The sequence below is a fragment of the Microcaecilia unicolor genome, chromosome 2 (genome assembly GCF_901765095.1).
Source record: "Microcaecilia unicolor chromosome 2, aMicUni1.1, whole genome shotgun sequence".
In the NCBI taxonomy this organism is placed as follows: Eukaryota; Metazoa; Chordata; class Amphibia; order Gymnophiona; family Siphonopidae; genus Microcaecilia; species Microcaecilia unicolor.
The window spans coordinates 649,280,345-649,302,780 of NC_044032.1; the positions used below are offsets into that span (position 1 = coordinate 649,280,345).

Consider the following 22,436-nt stretch of genomic DNA (forward strand, 5'->3'; position numbering starts at 1 on the left):
TTGATGTGCATTTATATGGATTGAAATGGCAAGTACTCTATTTTATCACAGTATGAAAGCAACATTTATGTGTTTGGCCTTTCTAATATCCCTTCCATCCTTCTGCCCACACTGGCATATGATTAAATTTCAAGACAGTGCAGAGGAGATGGGATCAAAAGGCAAACACAGCTGGTGTGATGTAGCATCATTTTTTTGTTTGTTTACTATTTTTTTAATCAGTAACTTTTTCCTTCATTTTTTTTGTTGTTGCAGGTTTTCGAAAAATCAGTTTAGACGACCTCCGAAAAGCCTATATCGTAAAAGATGTCCAACAATATATTCTTCATCGTTTGGACCAAGAGGAAGCACTGAGGCAGCACCTCACAAAGGAAACAGCAGAAATGTTGAATCAGCTTCACATCAAAAGCAGTGGGTGCTTTCTCTATCTAGAACGTGTCTTAGATGGAGTTGTGGAAAACTTTATCATGCTTAGAGAAATTCGTGATATCCCAGGAACATTGAACGGACTATACCTCTGGCTTTGTCAACGGCTTTTTGTGAGAAAACAGTTTGCCAAGGTCCAGCCAATTCTAAATGTAATCCTGGCAGCCTGCAGGCCGTTGACAACAATGGAACTATACCATGCGGTGTGGACCAAAAACACAACATTGACTATGGAGGATTTTCAAAGGAAACTAGATGTGCTGTCCAAACTTCTTATTGATGGTCTAGAAAATACTAAAATTCTGTTTCATTACAGTTTTGCAGAATGGTTGCTTGATGTAAAACATTGTACTCAGAAATATTTATGTAATGCTGCCGAAGGACACAGAATGCTAGCAATGATTTCCACTTGCCGAGCAAAAGAATTAACACCATTGGAAGTTCAAGAATTTGCACTGCACCTAATTAACTCAAGTTTTCAGTTGGAGACTTCCGAGTTAGCATTATGGATGATTTGGAATGGCACGGTTGTAAAAGACTCTCTATCTACTTCAGTTCCTAAAGAACAAGAAGTATTGCAATTGCTAGTAAAAGCCGGTGCTCATGTCAGCAGTGAAGATGACCGCACATCTTGTATTATACGTCAGGCCCTGGAGAGAGAGGACTCCATTCGAACCCTATTGGACAACGGAGCTTCTGTAAATCAAACTGATTCCAATGGAAGAACTTTATTGGCGAATGCTGCGTACAGTGGTAACCTTGATGTAGTTAATCTGCTTATTTCTAGGGGATCGGATTTAGAGATCGAAGACGCTCATGGACAAACATCGCTCACTTTAGCCGCGCGCCAAGGACATACAAAAGTCGTTAACTGTTTAATTGGATGTGGGTCTAATATAAATCATACAGACCATGATGGTTGGACAGCACTACGATCTGCAGCATGGGGTGGACATACTGAAGTAGTCTCTGCACTTCTGTATGCTGGTGCCAAAGTGGATTGTGCAGATGCTGATAGTCGAACAGCATTAAGAGCAGCAGCATGGGGAGGGCATGAAGATATTGTATTAAATCTACTTCAGCATGGTGCAGAGGTCAACAAAGCTGACAATGAAGGTAGAACTGCTCTCATTGCAGCAGCCTATATGGGTCACAGGGAGATTGTAGAGCACTTATTGGACCATGGTGCAGAAGTAAATCACGAGGATGTGGATGGGAGAACAGCTTTGTCTGTTGCTGCTCTTTGTGTGCCTGCTAGCAAAGGGCATGCCTCAGTAGTTAGTCTTTTAGTTGACCGTGGTGCTGAAGTAGATCATTGTGACAAAGATGGTATGACCCCGTTGCTTGTTGCTGCATATGAAGGTCATGTAGATGTTGTTGATTTGCTTTTGGAAGGAGGAGCTGATGTGGATCACACAGACAACAATGGCCGTACACCCCTTTTAGCTGCTGCTTCCATGGGTCATGCTTCAGTTGTGAACACGCTGTTATTTTGGGGTGCAGCTGTGGACAGTATTGACAGCGAAGGTAGAACAGTTCTTTGTATAGCATCAGCTCAGGGCAATGTTGAAGTGGTGCGCACTCTGCTGGACAGAGGATTGGATGAAAACCATAGAGATGATGCCGGATGGACTCCTTTGCACATGGCAGCTTTTGAAGGGCATAGATTAATATGTGATGCACTTATTGAACAAGGTGCTCGAACAAATGAAACTGATAACGATGGGCGTATACCTTTAATATTAGCTGCCCAAGAAGGCCATTACGACTGTGTGCAAATATTGCTGGAAAATAAATGTGGTGTTGATCAAAAGGGTTATGACGGAAGAAATGCATTGCGTGTTGCAGCTTTAGAAGGACACAGAGATATAGTTGAGTTGCTTTTCAGCCATGGAGCAGATGTCGATTACAATGATGCGGATGGCCGTCCAACTCTTTACATCCTGGCGTTAGAAAATCAGCTTGGAATGGCTGAGTACTTTTTAGAAAATAGTGCAAATGTAGAAGCAAGTGATGCTGAGGGAAGGACAGCGCTTCATGTTTCCTGCTGGCAGGGACATTTGGAGATGGTACAGCTTCTCATAACATACCATGCTAATATCAATGCTTCGGACAATGAAAAAAGATCCGCATTGCAGTCTGCTGCGTGGCAAGGCCACACAAAAGTGGTTCAGCATTTAATTGAGCATGGAGCCCTGGTCGATCACACGTGTAATCAAGGTGCTACTGCACTCTGCATCGCAGCCCAGGAAGGTCACACTGATGTTGTCCAGCTGTTACTGGAGCATGGTGCTGATCCAAACCATGCGGATCAGTTTGGGCGCACTGCTATGCGTGTTGCAGCAAAAAACGGACACTCGCAAATAATGAAATTACTAGAAAAATACGGGGCAACTACTCTAAATGGTTGCACTCCTTCTCCTGTCCATACAATGGAGCAAAAAGCCTTACAACCATCCTCAACAAAAATGCAGTCGCTAACAACAAAATCTAATAGTTCATCCAGCACTGGAGGAGATGTGCAGGTTGCTATGCGTGGTTTGCCTAATGGTCCCGCTCATGCCTTCAGCTCTCCTTCAGAATCACCCGATTCAACAGTTGACCGTCATAAGTCAAATAATTCCCTGAAAAGCTCGAAAAACTCTTCTCTTCGTACCACATCCTCTACAGCAACTGCTCAGACTGTGCCTATTGACAGTTTCCATAGTTTATCCTTCACAGAACAAATACAGCAACATTCGTTACCGCGTAGTAGAAGTAGGCAGTCAATTGTTTCCCCTTCTTCCACAACAAAATCCATAGGACAAAGCCATAGTTCACCAACTAGTGAGTTTGAATGGAGCCAAGTAAAGCCCAGCTTGAAATCAACTAAAACAAATAAGGGAAACAAACCGGAGAATTCAACCAAGTCTGGTCCATCTGGGAAAAAAAACAAACAAAACTGCTTCTCACAACCTAAGGTCCTGGAATATGAAATGACTCATTTTGACAAACGAGCACCAGCTGCCAAATCTGGGACCAGTGTGAATATACCACTTAAACCTGTGCCCACAGACCCCCACTGTAAAATCTTAGTCCCACCATCCCAACAAGAAATTGGTCGATCTCAACAACAATTCATAATTCAACAGCAGAGTGCGGAACAGAAAAAAAGGAATGGAATTATGACCAACCCAAACTACCATCTTCAAGGAAATCAGGTTTTCCTTGGAAAAGTTTCTGTCCCACGAGCCATTCAGGATAGAGGACACCAAGAACTTTTAGATGGGTATCCTCCAGCAGAGACTGAACTAAGCCTTAAGCAAGCTCTAAAACTGCAAATTGAGGGGACTGACCCAAGCTTCAACTACAAAAAAGAAACGCCACTATAAAAGTAAGCAATTTAAAGTCTAATAAATAAACCAAGGTGATTTTTTTAAATGTTACTTTCCTTTTGTACTGATAAATATTTACAATTTAAGAGGAAAGTGTTTAGAATATAGCGGGCCCAACATTCAAGAGATTTATGCTTCTGAGTTAAGCTTCTAAATCGGCCTCTTTGAAAAATTTACTAGAGCTGAGTACAACAGTGGTGGATTTAGGGCAGGGAAAAAGAGTTAGGAGCTTAGTACTGATTTTCTGCATTAGGCAGATAAATCTAAGCAAATGAATGGCAGTCTTAATCACATCGGCAAGATCATAAGCTCAGACTGAGGTCAAAATGATGTCTACTGTCAATACCTATACCCACATTCCAATTCAAAACATAAAGTAGCATTTCATGTGGTGTTACAGTGAATCTTCAGTGCCTGTTTAGTCTGAAGATCTTACCAACTGGACCCTTCTATGGTAGCTTATAAAATTCTGGATAAGTTGGACAGTATTGAATCAGGCACACATGTTAACTGTGGCTGTTGTCAGTGGTATGCAGCTACATAGAAGGGTCCAATTCGCATAGATAGAATGCTTTCAAATGCTACTTTTATTAGCTTGAAGTGATCTAGCATTCCCCCCCCCCCCCCCTCCCATACCTCTGCGACGGAGGAGGGAATAGCGCACTCCATCCTCTTCCAGTGCCGCCTTCAAAATGGCGGTGGTCTGCCCTAGAATGCGTTGGGGGGGGGGGGGGGCTTCCCTACCATATCCTAAGATGCACTGGTGCTGTAATCAAGGAGGTACCGGGGGGAGGGGGGCCACTAGACCACCAGTTAGGGGGAGTGTTTGGGTCTATGGCCACTGGTCCAGCAGGGCTTTTTGGGGGGTGGGGTTAGGGGGGCTGGAGTTCCCTCTGCCCTTGTGTCGGGGGGGGGGGGCTTAGGGGACTGGAAGTCACTGGACCTCCAGCCCCCGTGTCACTGGCTTGGGTGGGGGGGTTAGGGCTCCTGTGGGGGGGGGGGGACTCTTTTCAGTTTCGGCTTCTAGCATGCAAATGCATGCTGGACAGGGCTCCGCATTCCTCCCCAGTGCTCTTTAAACCTTAATGCCAGCTCCGAGCTGGCGTAGGGTTTACAGAGGTAGCAGTGCGCTAGTTTGGCTCGCTGCCCACTGAGCATTGGGAAGGAATACTAATGTCCCTGTTTAGCGTTCATAGCCGGCGAGCACGTTGATCAGCTGTCTCTGATCCTGGGACACAAGCCAAACGCGGGCACTAGTCCGGCGCTAATGGTCGCTTTCACCCATGTTTGCTTTTGATCATCTGCCTGCATTTTATAAACCTTTATCATATCTCCCCACAGCCATCTCTTCTCCACCCTTCCCATGACATACTCACCTTGCTCTGCCTCCTCCCTCCCACTCTGCCCATAGCACCATCACTTTGCTCTGCCTCCACCCTCACCCCTCCCCATGGCACGCTCACTTTGCTCTGCCTCCCCTTCCCACTATCACCTTGGCACATTCACCTTGTTCTGTCTCCCCCCACCCCATGCATTGATCACTTGGCAGTAGGAGGAAGTGAGGCATGCACATTGGGCTACTTCCTTCTCCTTTTCCAGCCTTAGACCTTTTGACTCGTAACCACTCGCCTCCACCTACCCTCCTCTCTTCCTTCCGGTTCACATTAATTGATTTGATTTGCTTACTTTATTTATTTTTTGTCTATTAGATTGTAAGCTCTTTGAGCAGGGACTGTCTTTCTTCTATGTTTGTGCAGCGCTGCGTATGCCTTGTAGCGCTATAGAAATGCTAAATAGTAGTAGTAGTAGTAGTCTCTTGTAATCAGAGGTGATATTGTGATGTCATAATGCCTCAGTCCACCAATAAGAGCCAACCTCATCAGTGATGTCACAATGGCTTGATTGTCCTATACTTGGCTCACTTTTATTACATAGCTCTTTGAGCAGGGACTGTCTTTCTTCTATGTTTGTGCAGCGCTGCCTATGCCTTGTAGCGCTATAGAAATGCTAAATAGTGGTAGTAGTAGACCCAGCTGTTTATGTGAACCATGGGGCTGTATAGCGGCCTGCGTTGTTCACATAAACAGTCGAGTCTAGGACCAGCAGAGGAGGAGGAAGGAAGTGACCTGATGTGCAACGGTTCACTTCCTCCTCCTGTTGTCATGTGATCTTTGCAGGGGAGGGTGAGAGAGACTGAGGAGAGACCCTTACGCTGGTGCCTTTGCAGAATTCCACACAGCAAGTGCAGAATCCACACAGAATTCCCCCAGAATAACTATCTGGAACAGCATCCTGACAAAGATCAGTCTGGGGCTGTACCTTTAATACAGTGCACCAGCTGTTTTTATTTATGAAATTGAGAGTTCAGCAGAGAGTATTAAGCAGCCTGCTATGTATGCGTCCCACAAAGATTTGATTCCTTGTTGAGCCCATCATGACAGCCAATAAATAGAGTTGATATTTATAGTTATACAGGGGTTGAACCATACGGTCTGTCAGATTTCTTTCCAGTGTTGTTAAACTGCAGCTGTTCTCCCGTGTTAATAGCTATTGGGCATGAGCCAATCCTGAACAGGTAACCAGATGCAGGTTCTACACGATCAATCTCTGGTTCACGAAAAAAACAGACTCTTCTGAGTAGCTGCCATAATCTGGTTCTCTTAGCTACAGGAATAATTGGTATGGCTGCCCTAAGTTTGAGATCAAATTGGAGAGCTAACCCTTTTCTGTGTTGACCCAGGTCAGGACTACATCCATCCCATCCTTTCTGATTCATTTACATGTTTACTATAGCAAATAACCTGGTTGGTATAGGAAAAATATAGGAATCCCCCCCCCTTTGAGAGTAGAGCTTAAGGGGTCCTTTTACTAAGGTGCACTGAAAATGGCCTGCGGTAGTGTAGGCGCGGGTTTTGGGTGCGCGCAGATCCATTTTTCAGCGCGCCTGTAAAAAATGCCTTTTTAAAATTTTTGCTGAAAATGGACGTTCAGCAAAATAAAAATTGGCATGCGTCCATTTTGGATCTGAGACCTTACCTCCAGCCATTGACTTAGTGGTGAGGTCTAATGCATTAACCGAGCAGTAATGACCTGCACGCGTAGCAGACGCGCGTCAGAAACTAAAAATTATTTTTCGAACGTACGTAGCAGACGGGCGCCAAAAATGAAATTACCTCAAGGGCCACGCGTAGCCAGGTGCTAACTCCATTTTGGCGCAGATTGGGCGTGTGTAGGCGCCTTCGTGACTTAGTAAAAGGGCCCCTAAGATTTTTAAGGGAGCAATGAGGCAGTTTCAGTTTCCAAAGAAAGTCGGTTAACATGGAATAAATTCTATGAAAAAAAAGATTTAGCAGCAATAGTGGAAACATGCCGAGTATATAGGGGAAAATATTCAAAGTGATTTAATCAATAGGAGAGGCGCGACTTAGTTAAATTACCCTCAGTGGGTTGTCCGTGGATATCCGGCAGCACTTAACCAGTCAATGCCACTGAATATTGGTAGAGACTGCCACAGCTCTAGGGTTACCATATGTCCGGATTTACCCAGACATGTCCTCTTTTTGAGGACATCCGGGCAACCGGGCGGGTTTTGCCAATCTTCCCGTTAGTCCGGATTTCTGGACAAATGGGCAGATTGCTAGCCTCCCCTCCCCTTACTTACTAGTGCCCTGGTGGTCTAGTGACCTCTTCCGCCTTCAGAGCAGGAAAGAGCCCCCTCTTTCCTGCCCGGAGCGCTGCCCTGCATGAATCCTTCCTGTTTGTGATCTCGGCGCCGATTCAAAATGGCCGCCGAGAGTTGAAGTGACCTCACGAGACTTCAAGTCTCGGCGGCCATTTTGAATCGGCGCCAAGATCAGGAACAGGAAGGATTCATGCAGGGCAGCGCTCCGGGCAAGAAAGAGGGGGCTCTTTCCTGCCCGAAGAGGTCACTAGACCATCAGGGCAGTAGTAAGGTAAGGGGACAGGGGTGAGGGGGAGTGACGGGGTGTGTGACAGGGGGGAGGAGAAAATGTGACGGGGCGGAGCGAGGGCGTGAAAGGGGGCAGAGCGAGGGCGCAAAAGGGGGCGGGGTGGCCGTGAAAGGGTGGGGCATGTGTCCTCCTTTTTGGGGGGCAAAATATGGTAACTCTACACAGCTCTGTCTAGGCAGAGTCAGGGTGGCCCAGAGGTGGAGCTGGGGTGGACCCAGGAGATATATTATGCACCCCTGCAATCAAATTAGACCTACAATTTTTGCTGAGCTTAAACAATAAAGTGAAAAATTCTTTGCTCTCTTAGACAACCAAATTAAATCTAGATGGGAGTTAAAGCCTAAGTATGTACATCCCCCTACAACCCATTGGTCAGACTTGCCAGCCAGGCTTTACAGGTACAAATCCCACCCTCTTATATCAAGTCTACCCAGGCAAAATTGTTCAGTAGAGTAACTCTGACCCTGGAAGATCTTCGAACTCAGCAGTCATGAACCTGATGGATTTAGCCCTCAGCAAAAAGTTATGAAGACCTTGAGTCACTTCTAGGACAGTGGCCACACATACAATCACCTGAATTTGGAAGCAGTCTATTCTGTTTATTTTTGTTAAAAGTATTGTGTGTATGTATTTAATGCTACTTCTAATGGTCACAAAGGTAGGGTCTTGCAAAGCATAATTCTGGCCTTAGTGGCTTTAGTTTCAGGAACAGTTGTGCCAGCTGAAAGCCTGCTGCCCTAACTGCTGTGGAGTGTGATAGAATACCAGTTAGGAAAACCAGCAGTCCCCCCGCAGTCCTTCTATTAAACCTTTGCAGGGCATGGCCAGTGTACAATTAAATGAACTTGTTGGTAAGGAATATCATAGAGATGTCACTTCAGATGATGAATTTCAGACTAGATAGGACGGTCTTTGCAGGAGTAAAGGGACAGAATATAATGTGCCACAACTTGCAGTTGATCTCCGTAGGATTTACAAGGCTTAACTCTTGTTGGGCTGAACAGAAACTGATGGTGAGGAAGATTCCCAAATAGTAGTAGTAGTAGTAGTTCATGCACTGATTTCATAGAAAAAGGAAGGTAGGGTTTAAAACTGTTCTTTGGTGGTCTGCAAACCATCACTACCTGCCTGGCCCCATCCCCTCTTTTCATGGGAATATAATTGATAAAAATGAGACTTTTTCATGAGGTTTATGTATTAAACTGGTGAAACGTGTTGCTCTCCAATGGATGATCATACCCCAGTGCTAAGTGGTTGGAGGGGGGGGATTGAAGTTGGATTCCCCAGGGACACTGAAAACTGAGGAGCAGGGCACAGAAAGTTTACACAGTCAAGGTACAGATAGGTTGGTTGGAAGGGTGCTCCGGAAAATCTCCTGTGGTGTGGGCATTGAATTTAGGCTCCTTCAATGGTTCCTCTTGGATGTGGAGTTTGGAGAAGTATGCCATTTACATGTGTAACAGAATTGCTACATATGAAGTCAGTCTTATAACAGACTGCCTAATTAGATTGTAAGCTCTGTCGAGCAGGGACTGTCTCTTCATGTTCAAGTGTACAGCGCTGCGTACGTCTAGTAGCGCTTTAGAAATGATAAGTAGTAGTAGTAGTAGGCATTGACTGAGTGCAGGGTGAAAGTGTTCCTTGTAGAAACTAGCCAAGCTGGTATTAAGAACCTTTGTTGTCCCTATAGCTTAGAGAATGACATGGGAACAGAATTTGTCCCCATTCCCACGAGCACTGTCCCCGTCCCCTCACGCTCTGACCCCATCCGCACAAGCCTCAAACAGTTAAATCTTTTTATGAAAGTATAAAAAGGAACAATATTCTGTACAATTGTCGTTTATAAATCACAAATAGAAAACAATAATACAGAGCAAGAATCAACAAAACCCCCATCTCCCCTCCCCCTTCACAAACATCCCCTCCCCTCTACTCTCTCCCTGTCCCACTTTTTTGGTTGATGAGTCAATAGTGGTGATATTCTATTAGCTCTGGGTTGGTGTTTAGATCCACTTACAAAGGTGCCAGAAAACCACACCACCTGATGCATCCATGCCCTGCTTGTGATCCACCTCATGTTCCACCCCTACACCGCTCCCAATAACTGCAATGAGGGTAGCGGTGTAGCGCTTCAGTGGCTGCAGGCCACATTGAGGACTAGGGGAAATACAAAAAACTGCACTCTTCATCCACCATTGTTTAGTTTATTGCGCATTTGATATACCAGCTTTCATACAGAAATCAAAGTGGTTTACAATGAAATCAAGGAAAGGAAAGGAACTCAAAGGAGAGAAAGCAAAAGGAGGAGTAGAACAGAAGAAAAAAAAAAAAGATAAACACACTAACATCATCTGAAGGGCACCCTTCTTCCAAAGGAATGAGGAAAGCTAGGGAAAACAAATGAGCTTTTAAGGACATCCTGAATCTTGCATAAGACTGTTCGGTACGAAGCCCTGTTGGGAGGGAGTTCCACAAGAAGGGGGCAGTGCAGAAGAACACAGAATAACGGGTTGATTTGAGCCTGGAACAGTGGACGGGGGTACCGACAGCCAGTGGACAGTGGTGGAACAAAAGGCACGTAAAGGGACTTAGGGGGAATAAGAGAGGAAAGATAGGGGGAGTACCTGTATAAAGAACCTTATAGGCTAGCATGAAAATTGTGAAAAGGAATGGATAACCAGTGATGATTTGACAGAAGGGGAGAAACATGGTCTGACCTGTGTACATGGGTAAGATGTTGGATAGCAGTATTCTGAATGGTGTGAAGACATTTGAGGAGAACATTGGGGAGACTGGAGAGAACAATGTTACAGTAGTCTAGAAGGGAAGCAACAAGTGAGCACAGTAGAGTAGCACATGAGTCATCATCAAGGTAAGAGCGTAAGGAACAGATAAGATGAAGAGAATAGAAACAAGATTTTACAACTGAAGAAATGTGTTGCTCAAAAGAGTTGTGAGTCAAGTATTACTCTCTCAATTCATGGAATCAACTAACTGAAGATGAGAGTTACAAACAGTAGGAGCTACAGGAGAGAAAGAGGTGTGTCCTGTCACGCATAAAGCAAGTATCTTAGAAGGGTTTAAGATCAAGCGGTTAGAGGAGAGCCAGCTATCAATAGCATCCAAACAAGACCAAAGAGTAATGAGGTCAGGGTTATAAGAATCTTGGACAAAGACGAGAAGAACATTGTCTCCATAGGCATAACACTTGACAGAAAAAGATTGGATTAGAGTAACCAAGGAACTGAGAAAGATGTTAAAAAGAATGGGTGACAATACAGATCCTTGCAGAACTCCACAGTGAAGGGGGAAGGATCCCGATCTGGTAGAATGAAGAGACACTGAGAAAGAGTGACCTGGTTCCACCATATGGTATCTGGAGTGGAGGAGTGGCCTAGTGATTAGGGTGGTGGACTTTGGTCCTGAGGAACTGAGTTCAATTCCCACTTCAGGCACAGGCAGCTCCTTGTGACTCTGGGCAAGTCACTTAACCCTCCATTGCCCCAGGTACAAATAAGTACCTGTATACAATATGTAAGCCACATTGAGCCTGCCATGAGTGGGAAAGCGCGGGGTACAAATGTAACAAAAAAAAAGTCAAATACATTCTTCATCCACAGAACCCCCTGGCCCTCCCCCAACAGTGGATACAGAGCTAGGATATTTCCCCATAAAACTCACCATACAAAGACATTTTTGTTTCTAATGTAATCTCAATAGCGGGCATTTTGTAAGGTAATACAAAAATCTATAAAACAAAAAGTCATTACCATGCTAACAATATCTTCTAAACCAAAGATCCTACATATGATATTTTAGGGCCCTAAATATTGCAGTGAAGCCCTATAAAATCAATACATCTATCTGTAAAACTGAACAAACCAAATTACTACAGAATGCTACCTAGAAAATTCATTACTAACAGGATACCTTGGACACATACACAGAACACAAATATCAAATACAGAATAAGTGACCACAAACTATAAACATAAATTAAACCAAAACCCCAAGAAGCCAGACCTTGCATGTTGTACAACACCAGAGATATAGAAAGAGATGCATTTCCTCCTGTACTGTGCAAAATATAAAAAGACAGAACATGCCAGGGATGGTGTTAGGGGAGTGTGACTAGGGCAACTGCCCTGGACCCCCTGGTCAGAGAGAGCCCCAAGCCTGCCAGAAGCTGAAGAAAGTGCAGCTTGATAGTGGGCTTTGGGAGTCCCCTCCCAAATTTCTGCCTTGGGCCCCAGCCATGTCTGACACCAGCTCTGGCATGATGTACATTTCAGATCTGACATACTCCAATCACAAAATGAAAAATAAAAATATTTTTCTACCTTTTGTGATCTGTGTTGGAATGTAATTGTATTTTGCATGCATTGCCTGTCACCTATTATTTCTCTGTGATTACTCTGTGACCTCTGATGTGAATTACTTAGAGAGGTCACATAGCTATGCAACTTCCTGTGGGGGTTAGACACAGCAGATGCAGCACATGGAGCACATGGAGCTCATGATCTCTCCTAACCTGAGAGGATCTATGGTGGTGTGAGCATCCATTACCATCTAAGCACATGGAAGGAGCTGATAATACAAATGTATAGTAATATGTATATATAAGCCTGTCTGATTATAATCTAACTACAAACTGTGAGTAAACAGATGTTTTGTTACTTCAACTTTAAAGTGACTCAGCAGTGAATTATTCAGGGGTGAATGAGAGAGAGATGAAGAAAGAAATTAACATTTCTAAAGCTGAAGCTGTGTGTACTAAAATCTGCTAATTATTTACTACAAATAATCCAACAAAAGGGTTATGGGCCCAGGGTCCAGGAATTGAAAAAGAAGAGAAATATTACCAGGCAGAAAAAAAGGCCACATTTTTCTCTTAAGTTTTAAAGGAAAGATTCAGTCTGTCTCTCTCTCTCCCCCCACACAGCAGACAGAAGGCTAAGAAAATGGCTGAGGGAAGAAATTCACCATTGTTCTATTCTCTCAAGGTGCCTAAATTAACTGAGTTTAATTATCAGCAGTGGGAACTAAGATTCATATGTCTCCTTCGAGCAAAAAGATTAGATATATGCTTAGACCAAGACAGAACAGCTGAAAATATGGCTGAATGGGACAATGCAAACTATTATGTGAAGTGCATGCTTTTGGAAGCTCTCTCAGAGAAACAAGCCATATTAGTGGAGGGAAAAGATACACCAAAGGACATTTTATATAAACTGAGAACTATGTATGCAACTACATATGCAAAGCAGCAACCAATTTGGCTGGCAGAGTTGAATGAAACCAAATTAAGGGATAAAAGTAAATGTAATGATCACATTATGTATCTTATGTCTTCATTTCAAAAGCTAGAACTTTCTGGAATTCCCATGTGTGATGCATTGAAAAGAGCATTTCTTTTTACCTCACTATCAAAGAAGTTTGATGTTTTTAGGTCTGTAAATGAGGCCATTGAAGGGCAATCTTTTGAACAGGCAACATCAAAACTAAGGCAGGAATGCATAATAAATGATTCTGAGGAGATGTGTTCTCAAAGTCAGTCAGAGAGAAATGAAACAAATTTCTTGGCAAAGAACAGAGGAAGGCGGAGCTATGGGAAAACACCACCCAAGGGCAAGCTGATTTGCTACTCATGTGGAAAGGAGGGACATGTATCTAAATGGTGTAAGGAAACACAAAACACTCCCTCTAGCTCACCTAAGCCAATGGAACTAAAGAATTTTCAAACCAGGAAATGTATGAAGGACAAAGATAAACACAAGGGCTTTCTAATGGCAGAAAAATCTTTGACTATGGTAAATAATAATTCAAATGAAAGTACTTGGATTTTGGATTCGGGGAGCACATGCCATTTAACCAATTGTAAGGATTTCTTTCAGGAAATGTGTCCAGAGGAAGGTATTCTTAAAACTGCAAACGCAGGGACTGCTAAGATCCAAGCAAAAGGTATTGGATTCTTAAAATGCAAAGTGTCTAATGAAGTTAAAGAAATTCCTGTAAGTGATGTCTTGTATATTCCCCAAGCAGTTTGCAATATGCTTAGTGTATCTACATTAGATAAGAAGGGATTTGCGATTCATTTTGAAAACAGTAAGTGCACAATCTCTAAAAATGATGAAGTGTATGCTGAAGCTTTTATGCATAATGATGTTTATAAGCTGAACATTTCAGGTGAAGCCTCACATATGGCGCAAGTAAGGAAGAATGATGGTAAATGTAGTCTGGAAATCTGGCACCGCCGCCTGGGACATCGTGATTCTAAGGTGATCCAGGATCTTTACAGTAAGCAACTGGCCACCGGCATTCAGATAAGTGCAGATGCTGGTAAAATGGAGAAATGCATAGACTGTGTTACTCAAAAAGGTGTGAGACCCTCATTTCCTGCATACACAGGAAATAGGAGTAATAAAGTGCTGGACTTAATACACAGTGACTTATGTGGACCGTTTAATATCCCATCATTGGGAAATAACAGATTTGTGCTAATATTCTTGGATGATTTCTCTAGATATTGTGTGGCCTATTTGCTGAAAGAAAAAAGTCAAGTCACAGACATGCTGAAGAAATACGTAGCCATGGTGAGCAATAAATTTGAAAGAAAACCAAAGGTTCTTCAGACCGACAATGGTGGTGAGTTCACTTCACAAAGCATGCGCACATTTCTAGAACAAGAAGGCATTCAGCATATCACAACAGTAGCTTATACACCAGAGCAAAATTCTGTTGCAGAGAGAAAATTTAGGTCACTTGTGGAAATGACCAGATGTATGCTGTCAGATAGCAATCTCCCTAAAAGACTATGGGGGGAAGCCATTCTCACAGCAGTGTACCTACAAAACAGAATGCCAACTAAAGGCGCTGAGCGCACACCACATGAGACATGGCATGGTAGGAAGCCAAACCTGTCACACATAAGAACATTTGGAAGTACAGCATATGCTCATGTACCAAAACAAAGAAGGCATAAGCTGGATTCCACAACAGAAAGGGGCATTTAGTTGGCTATACTCCAGGACACAAAGGATATAGAATTTTGAATCTGAAAACTGGCATTGTTGGCATAAGACATGTTACATATTTTGATGAAAACAAAAGGGTTGATAAAGGCTGGATTATCCCAGATGAGCCTTATCATCCAGAATATGAAAATAGAACCATAATAGACATGCCAGTGTATATAAATGCCATACCAAGGCAGATGTCTGAAAGCAACTCATCTGTATCTAACGAGGAACAGACAGAGGAAGCAGACACAGAAAGGATCATTGAAGAAGACAGTACAGTTGGAGAAGGGGAATCAATTGGAGAAGAACTCTCAGATTTAGAGGATGCGGAAAGGTCAGACCAACCTGTTGTCAGACGCTCATCCAGGGAAAACAAAGGTGTTCCACCCCCAAGACTGTCTTACCTAACAAAGTCAGCAGAAGCTCAAGAGCCCTTAACATGGGATGAGATTGAGAAAATGCCAGCAGAAGAAGCTGCTGAATGGCATAAAGCTGCACAAGAAGAAATTGATGCATTGGATAAAAATAATACTTGGATTCTTACAAAATTACCTCCTGGCAAGAAAGCTATAGGATGCAAATGGGTATTCAAGTTAAAAAGGAATGCACAAGGAAAAGTGGAAAGGTATAAAGCCAGATTAGTGGCAAAGGGATATCTTCAAAAATATGGAGAAGATTTTGATGAAGTGTTTGCACCTGTAGTGAAACACACGACAATAAGAACACTTCTGAGCATTGCAGTCTCAAAAGGCATGCAAGTCAACCACATTGATGTGAAAACAGCGTTTCTTCACGGAGATATAACTGAAGACTTGTATATGGAACAGCCAACAGGTTTCATAAATACAAAACAAAGACAGCTAGTGTGTAAATTAAACAAAGGTCTTTATGGATTAAAGCAAAGTGAAAAATGTTGGAATGAAAAATTGCATGAAATATTGACAAATTTAGGATTTAAGCAAGGTGAAGCAGATAAATGCTTGTACACTAGGTGCAGAAATGGACAATATGCATACATTTTAGCTTTTGTTGATGATCTGCTCATTGCAAGCAAAAGTGAGCAAGAGTACAAGGACATTGTAAAGTGTTTAAACCTCAATGTTGAGATAAAAGAACTGGGTAATGTGTCATACTATCTTGGTATAGAAATTGAGAAACAAAATGATGGTTCTTATCTTCTAAGCCAGAAGCAGAAAATAAATGAGCTTATTGAAAGTTTAGGTATGCAAGATGCCCAAGTTGTAAGCACTCCCATGATCACTGATTTTCTGAAGGATGAAACAGTAAGAGAACCTTTACCAGATAACATCCAATATAGATCAGCCATAGGTAAGCTTTTATATCTAGCTACCACATACAGGGCTGATATAGCAAATGCAGTAGGAATTTTGAGCAGAAGGGTCAGCTCACCTACCAAATCAGATTGGACTGCAGTTAAAAGGATGGTAAGGTATTTAAAGGGTACCATTGATTGTAAATTAAAGATTTCAGCCAATAGTAATCCAAAACTAATATGTTACTGTGATTCAGATTGGGCAGGAGATTATTCTGATTATAAATCCACAAGTGGATATGTGTTTATGTATGGAAATGTACAAATTTCATGGGCCAGTCATAAACAAAGTATTGTGAGTTTGTCTTCTACAGAAGCTGAATACGTGGCCGTATCGGAAGCGTGCAGAGAACTGATGTGGATTGAAAAACTTTTGCTGGATTTTGGAATAGCTGAAAAGAGACCAATCCAGATAATGGAAGATAATCAGAGCTGCATCCGACTGTCACAGAATGACAAGGTTCAGTCACGCACCAAGCACATCGCAACGAAATACCACAACGTGCGAGAGTTGGCGAAAGAAGGGGTCATCAGTCTACACTATTGTCACACCAGTGAGATGACAGCTGACATCATGACCAAACCGTTACCCAGAGAACATTTTGTGAATCTGCGTATAAAGCTTGGACTTTGTATGAATAAATAATTGCATGACAGTTATGCATGAGAAGGGGTTTGTTGGAATGTAATTGTATTTTGCATGCATTGCCTGTCACCTATTATTTCTCTGTGATTACTCTGTGACCTCTGATGTGAATTACTTAGAGAGGTCACATAGCTATGCAACTTCCTGTGGGGGTTAGACACAGCAGATGCAGCACATGGAGCACATGGAGCTCATGATCTCTCCTAACCTGAGAGGATCTATGGTGGTGTGAGCATCCATTACCATCTAAGCACATGGAAGGAGCTGATAATACAAATGTATAGTAATATGTATATATAAGCCTGTCTGATTATAATCTAACTACAAACTGTGAGTAAACAGATGTTTTGTTACTTCAACTTTAAAGTGACTCAGCAGTGAATTATTCAGGGGTGAATGAGAGAGAGATGAAGAAAGAAATTAACATTTCTAAAGCTGAAGCTGTGTGTACTAAAATCTGCTAATTATTTACTACAAATAATCCAACAATCTGGTCGTTTTATATTTTAAATAATGTTGGTCTCAGACTCTGGTTTCTGCTTCCCTCTGTCTTCTCTTAACTCGCTCACCAGGGTCTCCTGTCCATTTGACATCTCTTCTGTCTCCATGTCCACCATCCAACTTCCATCTGTATCCCTATCGCCCCCCATGTTCAGCATCACACTTCTCTGTGTCCCTATACGTTCCTGTTCAGTATCTCCCCTGTGTTCATATCCCCACATCCATCATCACCTCTCTGTCTGTATCCTCTCCCATGTCAAACATTTATTCTTCTATGTCCCTATACCCCCCATATCCGCATCTGTGTTCCTATTCTTCCCCATGTCTAACATCTCCCCTCTGTGTCCATATACCCCTTCCTGTGTCCAGCATTGCCCCCTATTCATATACCATGCCCATGCAGCATCTCCCCTTTGTGTCCCTGTCCCTATGCCACCCCCCCCCCCCCATTCACATCATCTCCTCTCTATTTCTGTATACCTCCCTATATCCAGCTTCTCCCCTCTCTTCCTCCTCCACACCAATGTGTCTCTCTCTTCCCCAACCCCACACAGCTTCTCTCCCTCTTCCCCACCCCTCCCCCTCCCATTCTAGCATCTGGCTCACCTGCCTTCTCTTCTCTTTCTCCTTCCTGCAGTGGGTTCAGTATTTGACTCCCTCTTCCTTCATCCCCTTGGTCCAGCATCTCTTTTCCTACCTGTCTCAACCTCCTACCATTAGCCCTGCCCATTGATGGCATGTACCCCGCACAGTTGTTTGGACTCCCGGCTCAACCTCCACCATTAGCTCCACCCATTGATGGCGTGTGTAAGTGATGTCAGATCCCCTCCACTATTTCTAAGATCCTAGTAGCGGCGTCCACAACTCACCTCTCCTGTTTATTATTGTGCTATTTCTTTTTTTTTTGCTGCTCTATCTGCTGCTGATTTTGCTGCTTTGTGTTATTTTGTTTTCCCAGACCCTGCACAGTTGTTTGGATGCCCGGCTCAACCTCCCGCCATTAGCCCCACCCATTGGTGGCATGTGTAAGTGACATCAGATCCCCTCCACTATTTCTGGGATTCTGGTAGCGGCGTCTACCCAAGGAGCCAGGACGTGCTCCTTGGGGCGACTCCTGGGCGATGACAAGTGGCCCTTCTTTCCCACTGACCTTCCCATCTGGGGACACTCCCTTGGGTATTCCTGCTCTGCTTCCTTGTGGTGAGTCTCTTATCTTCCGCTGGCTCCCTGATGTCTGCAGTGCTGGTCTTTGGAGGGCATCGCCGCCTGGCTCTTCTCCCTGTCACTAGGCCCCGCTTTCTCATTTCCTGCTCTCCTGCTGGTTCCCCTTTTTGCCTTCCTCTCCCTTCCATTCGTCCAGTAATTCTTCTTTGCTAGTGCTTTTCTAATATTGTTACTTGATTTCCTAATCTGATCATCCTTGGGGATATGACAAGCTTTTGCTCTCCCTGTTCTCTGACCTGGGCCTCCAGCAATATGTTCCATTCCCTACATATTGTGTGGGTCAGGTCTTGGACCTTGTCCTGGCCCGCCTTGCAGATCTACTTATGCTTTCCCAGTTTTCCTTTCTTCCAATCTCCTGTTTGGATCACTTTGTGAAATCCTTTTCTCTTTTACTTCCCCAGCCTTTACACTTTTGCCCTAAGCAAATTGTCTCCATGCTGCATTCAAAGTGGCTGACCTCTATACCCTTTTGCCTATTTTTTTCCAACTTACATATAAGTACATAAAAACATAAGTATTGCCACACTGGGGCAGATCAAAGGTCCATCAAGCCCAGCATTCCTGTTTCCAACAGTGGCCAATCCAGGCCACAAATACCTAGCAAGATCCCGAAAAAGTTCAATACATTTTATGCTGCTTATCCCAAGTCAATTTAGTAATGGTCTATGGACTTTTCCTTCTGATTTTCCTTCCTGTTCTCTCGCTGTCCAGTCAGATCTTTGGGACACTATTTTCTGAAGCTACGTTTCTGATCCTGTCCCTTCCCATACTGTCGATGTTGTTCTACGTTGTAAATCATGGTACCAGGGTTATCCCCATTTCTGAAGCATCACCTCCGTAGGTCTGAATACTTCTGGCGTAAGTCGCAGTTGCAAGCAGCTCATTCCCATTATACTCAGACTTTACACTACAGTCCCTCTAAGTTGTGAGCTTCACACCATAGTTACTATCAGGTTTATTTTCGAAAGAGAAGGGCGCCCATCTTTCGACACATCGCACAAGATGGGCGTCCTTCTCACAGGGTCACCCAAATTGGCATAATCGAAAGCCGATTTTGGGCATCCTCAACTGCTTTTCGTCGCGGGGACGACCAAAGTTCCCGGGGGCATGTCAGAAGTGTAGCAAAGGCGGGACTGGGGCGTGCCTAACACATAGGCATCCTCGACCGATAATGGAAAAAAGAAGGGCGTCCCTGAACACTTGAACGACTTTACCTGGTCCTTTTTTTCTTACAACCAAGCCACAAAAATGTGCCCTAAATGACCAGATGGCCACTGGAGGGAATCGGGAATGACCACCCCTTACTCCCCTAGTGGTCACTAACCCCCTCCCACCCTCAAAAAAAATTTTTTTAAAATATTTTTTCCAGCCTCTATGCCAGCCTCAAATATCATACCCAGCTCCATGACAGCAGTATGCAGGTCCCTTGAGCAGTTTTAGTGGGTGCAGTGCACTTCAGGCAGGCAGACCCAGGCCCATCACCCCCCTCCACCTCTTACACATGTGGTGGTAAATGTGAGGCCTTCAAAACCCACCAGAAACCCACTGTACCCACATGTAGGTGCCCCCCTTCACCCATAAGGGCTATGGTAGTGGTGTACAGTTGTGGGGAGTGGTTTTTTTTTGGGGGGGGGGTTGGGGTAATGGAGCTGTGCACACAAGGTAATGGAGCTATGCACCTGGGAGCAATTTATGAAGTCCACTGCAGTGCCCCCTAGGGTTGGTGCAGTATGAATGCTGGCTCCTCCCATGACCAAATGGCTTGGATTTGGTCGTTTCTGAGATGGGCGTCCTCGGTTTCCATTATCGCCGAAAATCGGGGACGACCATCTGTAAGGATGACCATCTCTAAGGTTGACCTAAATTTCACGATTTGGGCGTCCCCGACTGTATTATCGAAACGAAAGATAGATGCCCATCCCCTTCGCCTGTCAGGAAAACTTGGGCGCCCCTTTCGATTATGCCCCTCCACATGTCCCTCGCTGCCACTTCCAACCTCAAAGCAGTTGTTCTAAAGTTGATGCTGTCCAGGCTCCCTTCCCACATTTCCCTCTTCTTGGTAGGCCTTCCTCTGCTTCTCTATCTATCTGCATTTCCTCCCCCCGCCCCCCCCCAAATCTGGCCAGTCTCCCTCTATCCCTCTCACTCATGGTCCGATTTTGTCCTACCGTCACTGACGCAGTATGATAAAATGGTCGCCTCTACATGTAAGAACAGTTACCTTATAGACCCTACACCTTCTGGGTGGGTTACTGTTTCCTCTCATGGTCTCCTGCCACTTTCCTTTGCCATGGTCCACCAAAGCCTTTCCACTGCTGAGCTCCCATTGGTCTGGAAGTGTGCAGTCCTCAAACTGGTTCTTAAAAAGTCCATCTTAGATCCTACAGTGCCCAGCAATTACCAGCCTGTCTCGCATCATTTTTTTTCTGTCAGAACTGGTGAGAAGGTGGTTTAAAACCAGCTCTTGCAACATGTGAAAGACTCTAATTCCATGTACCCCTTTCAGTTGATTTTCGTATACTCAATGGAAACCATCATCACCTCACTGCTCAATGATATTCACAACTTTTGATGGTGGTAAGATAGCTCTTTGGGTTTCCTTGGATTTAATTACAGCATTTGACCTTATCAGCTATTCCTTCCTACTTGCCTGGTTGTTGGTGTTACAGGAACGCTGTTTTTCATCCCTTCCTTCAGTGCGGTCTTACTATCTCTTCCTACCTCTAGGTCGGACACCTGCCCTCTTCCTTGTGGGGTTCCGCAGGGTTCTGTCTTATCTCCTCTGTTTAACATTTTTCTTTCTCTCTTGATCTTTTCGATTCAGTCCTTTTCGGGTTTATGTCTATGTAGTCGACATCCTCCTGGTTTCCATTCAGGATCCCGGTTGTCCTGATCTCACCCTGCTTCAGTCTTGTCTGGACACATTGAGCCGGTTAACCTTCCACCACTTAATCTTGAACCCCTCCAAGTTACTTGCCCTCAGAGTAACGGGCCATCTTTCCTCGTCCTCTGCTGTGCCTACCCACCGGGGCTCACCTCTTCTTCTTCTGGTTGACTCCATGAAATACTCGGGAGTGACTTTGGATGCCAGCCTCTCTTTCGAACAGCATGTTTTTTCTGTTGTTAGGTCCTGTTTTTACTCCCTTTGTCTTATCCAGTCCTTGTCTTATCCAGCACTCCTGTGCTACCCTGTTGTGTTCGCTGGTCACCACCCGCTTGGATTACTGTAATGTTGCTCTTTCTGGTCTCCCCTCTCTCCTTCTTAAGCACTTACAGACTGTCCAGAATACAGCCATCCGCCTTCTCACTTCTGTTCCTAGGTTGAATCTTGTCTCTCTCCTTCTGTCATTCCATCACTGGTCGCCCCTCCCTTTTCGTATCCAGTGTAGGTCCTTATGCTTGCTTATAGATCCCTTCACGCGGTCAGTCCTTCTTACCTTCCTTTGCTTCTCTCCCTGCATGCTCTCCTTTCTACCACAGCCCACCAATTATCTGTTCCCCCAGTTCACTGCTCTCATCTTCAGTCCACCAGATGCTCTGCATTCTTTTGTATAGCCCCCCTCGTTATGGAATTCCCTCCCTGTGGGGCTCCAGTTGGAATTATCCTACCCCAGGTTTAAGACCTTGTTGAAGGCTCACTTGTTTGTCATGGCCTTCCCCCTGGTTGTCCTTTCAGCGGCTATGTATTATAGGATGTTTTTTTTTTCTCTTCTCCTTCCTTTCCTGTCCAGATTTATAGTCCCTTTCTTTTCTGCATAAGAATTGTAAACTGCAAGAAGGGTGGTATATCAAATATACATTAAGATAAACTAAACTTAACTCTTCTGTCCCACGGGTCCAGCACCTTTCTTTGTTTCCCCCCCCCCCCCCCCCCCCATCCATTGGTCCAGCACCTCCCCTCTTCCCACAGGTCCAGCACCTCTCTCCCTTCTCCTCCTCCTC

The 22,436-nt window shown here is 44.2% G+C and overlaps 1 protein-coding gene across 1 annotated transcript in view; it reads left to right on the forward strand.

Moving 5' to 3' along the window:
- The window catches only part of ANKRD50 (ankyrin repeat domain 50), a 120,625-nt gene that overhangs the window by 88,538 nt on the left and 9,651 nt on the right, over positions 1 to 22,436 (forward strand). Inside the window, exon 4 of the mRNA XM_030191763.1 lies at positions 256 to 3,799. Coding sequence (XP_030047623.1) covers positions 256 to 3,797 — 3,542 coding nt within the window. The 3' untranslated portion in view covers positions 3,798 to 3,799. The remainder of the gene's footprint in view (positions 1 to 255; positions 3,800 to 22,436) is intronic.